This window comes from Giraffa tippelskirchi, chromosome 1 (assembly GCF_054371585.1).
Source record: "Giraffa tippelskirchi isolate mGirTip1 chromosome 1, T2T-mGirTip1v1.2.pri, whole genome shotgun sequence".
NCBI lineage: Eukaryota > Metazoa > Chordata > Mammalia > Artiodactyla > Giraffidae > Giraffa > Giraffa tippelskirchi.
The window spans coordinates 87985466-87997890 of record NC_137275.1 but is presented as its reverse complement, the minus strand read 5'-3'; the positions used below and the strand labels follow the sequence as shown (position 1 = coordinate 87997890).

At 34.9% G+C, this 12425-nt stretch overlaps 1 protein-coding gene across 50 annotated transcripts in view; it reads left to right on the top strand.

Moving 5' to 3' along the window:
• The window catches only part of SLC9B1 (solute carrier family 9 member B1), a 71012-nt gene extending 59481 nt beyond the window's left edge, over positions 1-11531 (top strand). For all 50 annotated transcript variants that reach the window (XM_081483552.1, XM_081483275.1, XM_081483591.1 and 47 more), the window contains 5 exons: positions 4773-4879; positions 5732-5881; positions 9172-9280; positions 9817-9953; positions 11190-11531. In XM_081483552.1, the coding sequence (XP_081339678.1) occupies positions 4773-4879; positions 5732-5881; positions 9172-9280; positions 9817-9953; positions 11190-11402 (716 nt within the window). In that variant the 3' untranslated portion in view covers positions 11403-11531. The remainder of the gene's footprint in view (positions 1-4772; positions 4880-5731; positions 5882-9171; positions 9281-9816; positions 9954-11189) is intronic.
• Positions 11532-12425: the final 894 nt, after the last annotated feature.

Sequence of the window (12425 nt, the reverse complement as noted above, 5' to 3'; positions counted from 1 at the left end):
AGACATTACTTTGTCAACAAAGGTCCGTCTAGTCAAGGCTATGGTTTTTCCAGTAGTCATGTATGGATATGAGAATTGGACTATAAAGAAAGCTGAGCACCGAAGAATTGGTGCTTTTGAACTGTGGTGTTGGAGAAGACTCTTGAGAGTCCGTTGGACTGCAAGGAGATCCAACCAGTCCATCCTAAAGGAGATCAGTCCTGGGTGTTCATTGGAAGGACTGATGTAGAAGTTGAAACTCCAATACTTTGGCCACCTCATGTGAAGAGCTGACTCATTTGAAAAGACCCTGATGCTGGGAAAGATTGAGGGCAGGAGGAGAAGGGGACGACAGAAGATGAGATGGTTGGATGGCATCACCGACTCAATGGACATGGGTTTGGGTGGACTCTGGGAGTTGGTGATGGACAGGGAGGCCTGGTGTGCTGCGGTTCATGGAGTCGCAAAGAGTCAGACACGACTGAGGGACTGAACTGAACTGAATCTTTTGATGTACATCCACCCAGACTTCTTTTCTCCCTCTCCACATCTATCTCTAGCTTGCTTTCTCTCCCTCCCAAAATTCTTATAAAATTAGTGAACATTAACCATACTTACTTATAACCTGAGTTGTTTTGCATTTAATTGTGTATTACAAACATCTACTTTATTTGTAAATATATTTCTATGACATTTTTATTGGTTCCATCATATTTGAGTGGCTGCATGACTTTCAACTTGACATGTTGAAAATTTAAATTGACACCACTATCTGCTATTAAAATGCTTGGTTGAACATCTTACAGCTGAATAGTTGTACTTAAACTTAATATTTTATTAACCTTACAAGAGAAACTGTTAAGTTAAAAAGCATATAACATAATAAGATTTTTGAAATGTATTGCCACAATATCATGTCCCACTAGGATACACAAGCATGCCACTTTCTCTTCACCTACTTCAAAATTAGATATTTACTAGTCCTTTTTACCTTAGCCACTTTGATAGGTCTCTTTAAATGAAGTACTTTGAATACTAGTGATGTTAAATATTCATGTTTATTGTCTATTATCATTTTGGAATGTCTTAGAGATTACTTTTCTTGAAATATTTTGCCTATATCCTGTAAGCATGTTCATCTTTTGTTGTTTTGATTTGTTAAGACTCTGATTGTGCATAAAATTAAGAATGATAAACCATTTGTTTTATATCCTGTGCTTTTTATAATTTAACTTTATCTCTTTTTTGCCATTCAGAAGACCTAAAATTTTTATTATCAGATCTGGCAATCTTTTCCTTCATGACTGATATCAGTCCTTCTTTCAAAAAATATTTTTTGTGCTCCTCTTCCATTGTACCAGCTACTGTATCAAATGCTGAGGATAAACAGTGAATAACAGCATTAGTTTTTATTGAGCAATTTCTTGGTACTTGCTGTAAGTTCTGTAGATGTTTCAGCTCAGTAATCACAACAGTGCTATGCTCATTTTTCTGATAAGAAAACTAAGGAACAGAGATTAAGTAACTTGCTCAAAGTCAGAGATCCAATAAGTAGGGAACCAGTATGGAAATCTGGCAATCTGACCTCAGACCCACACTTTTAAGTACTATTCTATACTGCCTCCCAATACAGCAAACAGAAAAGCCATGTAGCCTGTGTTCTCAAGGAAATTATCTTAAACAAATAATTACAGGTGGAATAAATATTACCTAGTATAAGACGCTAGGGGAACAGGCTACAAGAGACCAGACTTAATTTGAAGAGGACCAAAAAAGTGAAAACCAAGCAGGTACATGCTTAAAAAATCCTCTTCCACCACATGACTGTGTAAAGTGTCTCTTGAAATTTTAAGGACTCTTTAAGTTTTATTATATACATTAGATCTTCAAAACATCTGTATTTTGGGATTTGGTGGATATTGAGATCTCACTTTACCTTCTGAGTCAATTGGCCCTTTTACCATTATGCAGTATCCTATCTTTATCTCTTGTGACAGTATTTGACCTAAAGTCTGTCTTGTCTGGTATAAGTATGACTGCTCATGCTCTCTTTGAGGTACCATTTGCATGGAATATCTTTTTCCATCCTTAAAGTTATAACAATCTGTTTACGATGATAGCAACTTCAGTTGCATACAAAAAAATCTCCTTTTCTACTCCTCTCTCACCCTCCTCACCTTATGTTACCAGTGTCACAAATTACACATTTTATTGTATATACATTAACATAATTTTATTATCAGTTATTTTTTGTGCTTCTATCTTCAATTCTCTAACAAAAATAAAAGTGATTTCCTCACTACCATTACAGTATTACTGGATTCTTAATTCATCTATCTATTTAACTTTACTGGAGGTTTATATTTACATGCTTTTGTGTTCACTTCAGTCGCTCAGTCATGTCCGACTCTTTGTGACCCCATGGACTGTTCATCACCAACTCCTGGAGTTTACTCAAACTCATCTCCATTGAGTCCGTGTTGCCATCCAACCATCTCATCTTCTGTCATCCCCTTCTCCTCCCACCTTCAATCTTTTCCCAGCATCAGGCTCTTTTCAAATGAGTCAGTTCTTCACATCAGGTGCCCAAAGTATTGGAGCTTCAGCTTCAGCATCAGTCCTTCCAATGAATACTACTGGGAAAATTCAAAGCTTTGACTAGACGGACCTTTGTTGGTAAAGTAATGTCTCTGTTTTTTAATATGCTGCCTAGGTTGGTCATAGATTGTCTTCCAAGGAGCAAGCGTCTTTTAATTTCACGGCTGGAGTCACCATCTGCAGTGATTTTTGAGCCCCAAAAAATACAGTCAGCCACTGTTTCCACTGTTTCCCCATCTATTTGCCATGAAGTGATGGGACCAGATGCCATGATCTTCATTTTCTGAATGTTGAGTTTTAAGCCAAACTTTTCACTCTCTTCTTTCACTTTCATCAAGAGGCTCTTTAGTTCTTCTTCACTTTCTGCCATAAGTGTGGTGTCATCTGCATATCTGACGTTATTGATATTTCTCCCAGCAGTCTTGATTGCAGCTTATGCTTCATCCAGCCCAGTATTTCTTATGATGTACTCTGCATATAAGTTAAATAAGCAGGGTGACAATATACAGCCTTGACGTACTCCTTTCCTGCTTTGGAACCAGTCTGTTGTTCCATGTCCAGTTCTAACTGTTGCTTCTTGACCGGCATACTCAGGAGGCAGGTAGGGTGGTCTGGTATTCTCATGTATTTAAGAATTTTCCATAGTTTGTGTTGTGATCCACACAGTCAAAGGCTTTGGCATAGTCAATAAAGCAGAAGTAGAAATTTTTCTGGAACTCTCTCGCTTTTTCAATGATCCAACGGATGTTGGCAATTTGATCTCTGGTTCCTCTGCCTTTTCTAAATCCAGCATGAACATCTGGAAGTTCACAGTTCACGTACTGTTGAAGCCTGGCTTGGAGAATTTTGAGCACTATTTTGCTAGTGTGTGAAATGAGTGCAATTGTGCGGTAGTTTTGTGTGTCGCTAATATCTTTTTATTTACACTTGAAGGATTCCCTTTAAGATTTCTTGTTAGGCAGGTCTAGTGGTGATGAACTCCATCACCCTTTGTTTATCTGGGGAAGTCTTAATTTCACCTTCACTTTCGAGGACAGTTTTGTGGGATATTATTCTTGGTTGGCATTTTTTTTCTTTCAACACTTTGAATATGTAATCCTGCCTTCTTCTGACCTATGTAAGTTTTCTGCTGTGTAAAGTGTTAGTTGCTCAGTTGTGCGTGACCCTTTGTGATCCCATGGACTGTAGCCTAGTAGGCTCCTCTGTCCATGGAATTCTCTAGGCAAGAATACTGGAGTGGATTGCCATTTCCTTCTCCAGGGGATTTTCCCAACCCAGGGATCAAACCCAGGTCTCCTGCACTGGAGGCAGATTCTTTACCATCTGAGCCACCAGGGAAGCTCTTCTGCTCTGTAAGCTTCTGATAATTTTATGGGCATTCTCTTTTATGTGATGAGTTGCTTTTCTCTTGCCGTAACTTTTTAAATGAGCATAAAGCCTTTTAGATTGTATGTTGGTGTTAAATTGGTGTCTCTGCGAGGGATCACGATTCTGGAGTTCCCATTCTACCATCATGCCGTTGTCACCTTACACTTCTGTTATTTTTAATGGGAAAATATTTCTAAAATATGTATATTTAATACCTTCTTGTATTGAGCTGAATACACAGAACACAACTAAACTTTTTTGTGTGACTCTAGATCATTTTAAAAAATGTATTACAATAAAACTAGATGTATCCATAAGACATAAAATGTATTGGAAAATAAGTTGATCCTTGAATATTCCTAGGATTGATCCTGGGATAAATCTTTTTTTATGTTGTTATTATTATTAAATTGTCCTTTTTATGTTTAAATCATTTGTCATAATAGAATAGCAGAGAACAACATTATTAGCCATGTGCTAGGTGCCAGAGATACTCCTCTGCCAGTCTCTATGCATTCTTCTACCTGACCTGGTCTTTTAGGTTGGGTGTGTAACGGGAGCACATTGTGGTTTCTTCCTGGTTTTCTGGCCTGTCTATTCAATGAACATTTCTGAGTTGTGTGTACATATTAAATCATTGGAGAGTACACTTTTATCAAATAAATCTGCATGTTTTCATAAGTGTGAACTTTAAAGGTCCATTTTTGTGTATTTATTCTGTAATAACATACCTTTCTTTATGAATCACCTACGTTTGATTTCCTAATGTGTTGGCTATACGAAAATACCTCTCTATGACATATTTTTCTTACTGTGTGCCCTTACAGGTGATGTATATAGTGACATCCTATCCTCTCTTCGGGATATAGCTCTTGGTGTGTTTTTAGGAATTGTTTTGGGAATGTTTGCTCGACATTTTCCAGGTAGCAATCAGGTAAATAAAAAATAATCTTTATTTGGAAGTACAGTATTAGACATTTCTCTCAAAAATTGGAACTTTTGGAAGATCCATGAAATAATTTAATCTTTAGTTTTCTTTCTCCAAAAGTAGCCTCCAGTGCCTATTCTCTGCTTAAAACTGAGCATAGTTGTCATTGATCCAGGTCAGTGGCCCTAATCTGAAGTCTCTGCTTCCTGATTAGACAGAAAATATCAGAAAAATGTACTTAATTCAGAGGAACTTCTCCATTTCGTCCCACTTCTTTCTTCACCAAATTGCCTGTTGACTCCTGACTTTTTTTCCTTATCTTTTTCCCTCAGACATTACATTGAACATTTTGAGGGAAATATATTCCCATTTATTTCTGCGTATTTTCTGACTTAAATTCTCTCCCTCTCTCTTTGACTAAGGCAACACTATTAACTCTTTCCTGCCCTAAAAGATATGCCATTACTCTTTGATTTCTATAACTTCCATCTTAATTTCCCTGTAGTTATTGTTTCAGCTAAAAAGATACTCAGACATTTATTTTTAAGAATTCTTTGGATATGTTATATGTAACTACAGATTATATGGGTCTCTTTTCTTTCCTTCTTCTCTTACAGTTAAAGTATTATAACCATTTTACTGACAGTAGTATCAGAGATGTGGCAGAAAATGAAATTTAATAATTGCAAATTTTGTCACAAGTCTGTTAAAATATATGGTGAGAAAGTCAAACTTTAGATGTTATTTGATATAGCATATAAAGATGTGGTATCAAAGGGTCAGTAATAAATGATAGGTAATATAATTATTATTATATATTTAATGTAAATTAATTTCCAAATATCTATCTAATTCTAGGGAAAACTTGAACTGAAGAGAGCATTTTTTATTTTGAGTATGTGCATTACTGCCATCTTAGGCAGCCATCAATTTGGTATGAATACAGCTGGAGGGTTGTGCACACTAGTATTGAGTTTCACTGCAGGGACAGGTTGGTCCAAAGAAAAGGTGAATATTTTTATATGCCATTTTTTAAAAGATAAAATAACTGCATTTATCACATCTGAAATGGAAATTTAAGAAATCTTACTCTATTAAAAAATGTATGACATTTTGATTCCACTTGTTTGACTTAATATGAATAGAATGCTAGATTTCTGATTAAAAGATAGATATGCAATAAAGGCTTACTGTATAGCACAGGAAACTATAGTATCTTGTAATAACCTATAATGGAAAATAATTTGAAAAATAATATATGTGTATATGTCTAACTGAATCACCTTGCTGTGCACCTGAAACATTGTAAGTCAACTATACTTCAATAAAATATGTATATTAGGAAAAAAAACTAAAAAAGAAATATTATTCTAGTTGGAAGATGTTCCATAAGTTTGTATCTTCAAGGTGAATGAATCAATCAAGGAAATAAAATATTCAAGAAAAGGAACTGGAAATACACTAAAATGCAATCAGAAGTTGAGTGATCACATTAGTCTTTTTCCCAAGTTTAATCCAATATGATTATATAACTTTTATTGATATATTAATTAAAATTTTAATTATGCAATTGATACATGAAACTATGCTCATAAAATATTAAGAATAAGAAGGTACGCATATGTAATAAAATGAAAAATACTCCTTTTCCCTCACCATCCCCAAATATCATATCCCCTTCCCAGGTCATTCCCTCTAATCACTCCTCTATTTGTAGACATGTAGATCACTTCCATTTTTTGTTATTACAAACAGCATAACCATGAACAGTCCTATTCATATGTGGTTTTGCAAATGTGTGAATACTTCTGTAGGAATAGATTTCTAGAAGTGGAATGACTGAATTTAAAAATGGTACATTTCTATTTTGGGGGGTACTGCCAAATTAGGCTTTCCAGGTAGCACTAGTGGTAAAGAACCTGCCTGTCAGTGCAGGAGACACAGGACATGTGGGTTCAGTTCTTGGATAAGGAAGATCTCCTGGAGTAGGAAATGGCAACCCACTCCAGTATTCTTACCTAGAGAATCCCATGAACAGAGGAGCCTGGCGGGCTACAGTCCATAGGGTCACAAACAGTTGGACACAACTGAAGTGACTTAGCACATTGTCAAATTATCCCTTAAAAGATTTTATTTATACTATTTACTACCAACAGTATAGGAGAGTCCCTTAATGCCTAAACCCATCAACAATCTTGGATGTTATCAATGATTTTTTTAACAACCTGATGGGTAAGAAACTTTACAACATTGTTATTCTTTATATTTCTCTGATGAGTAGTGGAGTAAACGTCTATTCAGTCTTCCCTGGTGGCTCAGTGGTGAAAAATCCACCTGCCAATGCAGGAGACATGGATTCAGTCCCTAGGTCAAGAAGATCCCCTGGAAAAGAAAATGGTAACCCACTCCAGTGTTTTTGGTTGGGATATCCCATGGACAGGGGAGCCTGTCAGGCTACAGTCCATGGGTCACAAAAGAGTTAGACATGACTTAGCGACTAAACAATGACAGCAACCTTCTATTCATATATTCTTTTATAACCACCGATTCATATTCTTTGCTCATTATTAACTGGTTTATTTGCCTTTTTGTTCCTAATTTATAGAGTTTCTTTATATGTTAGGGCTACTAATTCTTTGTTATCTACATGTTGTGTGTAATTTTTGCTTATCTTCGTTTATGATGTCTTTTGTATGACAGCAAAATTTCCTATGGTCAAGTCTGTCAGTTTTTCCTTTTTGGTTTTTCCTTTTGGTCTTGTTTAAGAAGGACTTTTTCACCCAAGATCATGAGATTATGAACATTATATCATCTTATATATTATCATTTAATACTTTGGTAGTTTTGCTTTGCATTTAGTTCTCTACTTCATCTGGAATTTATTTTTGTGAATGTTGTGAGGTAAGGATGTACATGCATGTGTTTATATATATATATGTATATATATATATATACACACACATGTAGACAAACATATATACATATAATACATATATGCATGTGAATTGCATAGTCAATTTTGTCAAATTATTGATTAATCCAATAATTCATTGATATATATATATTTACTTCTGAAGTCTCTTTAAATATCTATTCCTATGCCAATAGCACTCTAAATCATTGTAGTTTTATGTCTCAGAATCTCGTATAGAAGATTCCCTCTTACTGTACCTATTTTTAAAGTATTTCTTAACTGTTCCTGTCCATATTCTTTCTTAGATAAATTTTAGAATCAGCTTAAGAAGTTCCCAATTTGTTTAGTGTTCTGATAAAGTCATAATTATAAAAGAAATTAAATGGCTAATAATAAATTACAAATAAAATGAAAACTACCTGATCCTTTACATGATAAAGAAAATCAAACAGTAAAGAATAAATAGATTTTAAAGATTAAATAAGTAACAAATAGGATAATGTGCTGTGAAAAAGACAGAAATACTGGTTTTCCTTTGTTATTTCATTTTTCAAATTTGCTTTTATAAACAGCAACCAGAAAACCTAGTAATAAGGGGAGTAGTTATGAAAATAGTTTTTGCCTCAAAGGATATGAACGTTTTATGAATCTCCTCCTGTTAAAAAAAAAAAAAGGATAAACACAGACTGAGACCAAGATCCCTTCATCCAACTTCCTGGAAAAGAGCCAGAGTATTTTTATGTCAGTGGGAGCGTTTCCTGTAACCATGTAATTGTGAAAGTAGCACTGGGAGGGATTCATTCCCAGAAAGGGAAGTCAGGGAGGCAACCAAATGAGAATCTATTGCCTGTTTTGGTTTGGTTCATGTTTTTAATATGGGTCATTTGGAAGCAGACCTAACAGATTACCAGAATTTTTTTCCTAGTAGTTCAGGATTCATTTTCATGGATTCGGTCCCAGGATAACTGAGTGGAGCTCTTCCCCAACTCACTTTTGAGAACTAAAATATTTGAATGAGCTTGAATATGTTCTCATCAGGCATGATGTAGTTCTATCCCTGCTCAGTTGCCTCACAAACAAAAGGTAGAACTCTCACTGCACCATCAGAACATGTATGGAACTCCAAAGATAAATTTGCCAAATAATATCTTTTTTGTTCCATGACAAAATTACCAACTAATACTTTTATTGTGTTGTAAATTTCTTTTAATCAAATTCTGTTTGTATAAAAGAGTTAACCTACTCATTTAATTTTTATTGTTTTAAAATTTCTTCTACAGATAAAATATCTTAAGTTTATTAAATGTTGAGAAACTTTACATGTCTGAAATGCAAATACTTTTATTTGTCACAGTAACTGAAAATGTATTACTCTTTTCTATAGGTTAGAGTCCAAAAAATTATTGGAACTGCGTGGAATATTTTCCAACCTCTTCTTTTTGGTTTGGTTGGAGCGGAAGTATCTGTTGCATCTCTTAAATCAAATGCTATTGGTAAGAATGATTAGAGGCACAAAAATGTAAGGTTTAAAAATATTTAAGAAAACGGAGTAATTTTTATTTTTACTTAGAATATGTCTTTGAATGCTACAAGGACCTTCAGAAGCTCATGTTGTAATATGCATTTGTTCTTCCTTTACCTGTATGGTCTTTGTAACCAAAGACAACCTTGAATATCTTCCCTGAGTGATCTGAGGAAATAGAAATTAGAATTTTTTTCTGAGGGGAAATATTAGATACCAGCAGCACCTTCTAAATACTTTCATTTATATTAAAAGTTCAAAGCCTGTTAGCTCAGAATTAAATAAATGTAATTTATCTTACTTTTCATCATACTTCCATCATCAGATTATCTCTTGTACTTTACATAGAAGCCTCAATCGTATTTTTATTTTTATGATTATTATTTTTACTTAATAAAGATACAGAGAGGCAGTATCCCTAAAATGTTTTCAGCACTTTTGCAAATTACATTTCTAGGCATAAAGAACCACTTCTTCCCAAATACTGTTTGTCTTTTTCTGTTGCAGGCATTTCTGTTGCTACCATGAGTTTGGCATTATTGGTTAGAATTTCTTTTACATTTGTATTGATGTCTTGTGCTGGTTTTAATTTTAAGGAGAAAATATTTATTGCTTTATCATGGATCCCAAAAGCTACAGTCCAGGTAAGAGTATTTTAAGACATTCTAATTATTTTAATGTTGATTTTTAAAATTCTAAATGAAAAAAAAAATAGTCACAAAATGTGGGCTCTTAGTCTTTTTAAATGCTTGATTTATCATAACTACTCATTAAAAGTAACATAAGCTTTAAAACACTGTGCTTTTAATGACAAATACTTGCTAAACTTATGAAGCATTTTTCTGTTTTCCCAAAATTTAAAATAAGAGTATTTCTGAAAACTGGAATTTTACATTTTGCTGAATATTATAGAGCTAAATGTTAGGATTTTAAAGTAGAGACACATTGATTCCTTTTAAAATATATCTTTCCTACCCCTGCCACTCTACCACACATAAATGCATGTGTATTATTTTTAATTATATATTTAAAAATTTGCATGACTGATTTATGACTGAATCTCTCAACTAGAATATATAGGAAGGATAGGAATTGTTTGTTTGTTTGTTTTTGTTGTTATTTTTCCCTAATTCTTAACACTAAGTATGCAGTAGGTATACAGTAAATAAGCTCTGTATGCCTACAAAAATTAACGCTGAATGAATGAATGAAAGAGAGAAAGAGAAAAAGGAAACTTTGTAGTTATGCTCTCTGATTTCCTGAAATTCTTTTCTCTACTGTTACTCCAAAACAGAAGCTTGTGAGTTTCCATGCAACAAAAATCTATGTCATGATTAGCAAAACAGGTCCTTGGGACAAGGCTGCCTGTTTTGAATAACAAAACAATTTTAGGCAAGTTATAAATTCCAAAACTCTTTGTCAGTTTTACTATATCACACTGCCTCCCAGTAGGAAGAACAAGGAGAAGATGGATGACAAAGTCCTAAAGAACCGTAAGAAACCTTAGCATTTTGTATTGTCTTCTTTTAGCCAGGAACCTAGTGGTTCATGGTAAAGACAAATATGCAAAACTCTGGTTCATCTGAACTCCTAAGGTTCCAAAAGTATTGTGATCACTCAAAAAAGATACGCAAACAGGGGAAAGCTGAGATGACAAGAACACAAAATCAGCCGTTTGTCACTACTTCACTCTCCTTCCAGATATATTTGCTAAGAAGAACATAGAATTGATGAGTCATTAATGAAAATTCCTTAACACTTGTCTCTTTTCTAGTAGTCTAGTACTAGGTGTTGTTTTAACAGAGCTCTTTATATTTACTATATGTTAACTCCATTTAGCATTTTTCTTTATGCCTCATCTTTTTCTCCTCTAAATATAGGCTGTATTAGGTCCTCTGGCTCTAGAAAAAGCAAGAATGAGTGCACCCCATTTGGAATCATATTCAGAGGAGGTGATGACAATAGCCTTTTTAGCCATCTTGATCACAGCTCCAAATGGAGCTCTAATAATTGGCATTCTGGGACCTAAAGTGCTCACTCGCTATGATTCAAGCAAAGTGAAAATGGAGTTATCAGGATTAGAACTTCATTAAAAGTTGATTTGCCATCACTTGCCTGCTTCTCTTAATAAATTCTCTTACATAAGAGAAAAATTAAAAGCTACACATATGTGAAGAATGTACACAGAAGCAAAGCTTTAATAAATCTATGATTTGAATACAGAGGATTCCTATTATTTTTTATCCCAAAGTTAATTTAATAAAGATAATATAAAATAGAATACCTTTTTCATATTTATGTATTTCAAGAATAAAGTAAAAGCATAAATACACCAGGAAAGTTAAAGAAATCTGTCAAGTTGGATTTACTGTCATCAGTTCAGTTCAGTTGCTCAGTCGTGTCTGACTCTTTGTGACCCCATGAATTGCAGCACGTCAGGCCTCTCTGTCCATCACCAACTCCCGGAGTCTACCCAAACCCATGTCCATCGAGTCAGTGATGCCATCCAACCATCTCATGCTCTGTCATCCCCTTTACCTCCTGCCCCCAATCCTACCCAGCATCAGGGTCTTTTCCAATGAGTCAACTCCTCGCATGAGGTGGCCAAAGTATTGGACTTTCAGCTTCAACATCAGTCCTTCCAATGAACACCCAAGATTGATCTCCCTTATGATGGATTGATTGGATCTCCTTGCAGTCCAAAGGACTCTCAAGAGTCTTCTCCAACACCACAGTTCAAAAGCATCAATTGTGTGGCGCTCAGCTTTCTTCACCGTCCAACTCTCACATCCATACATGACCACTGGAAAAACCATAGCCTTGACTAGACGGACCTTTGTTGGCAAAGTAATGTCTCTGCTTTTAAATATGCTATCTAGGTTGGCCATAACCTTCCTTCCAAGGAGTAAGTGTCTTTTAATTTCATGGCTGCAATCACCATCAGCAGTGATTTTGGAGCCCAAAAAATAAAGTCTGCCACTGTTTCCACTGTTTCCCCATCTATTTCCCATGAAGTGATGGGACCAGATGCCATGATCTTAGTTTTCTGAACATTGAGCTTTAAGCGAACTTTTTCACTCTCCTCTTTCACTTTCATCAAGAGGCCCTTTAGTTCT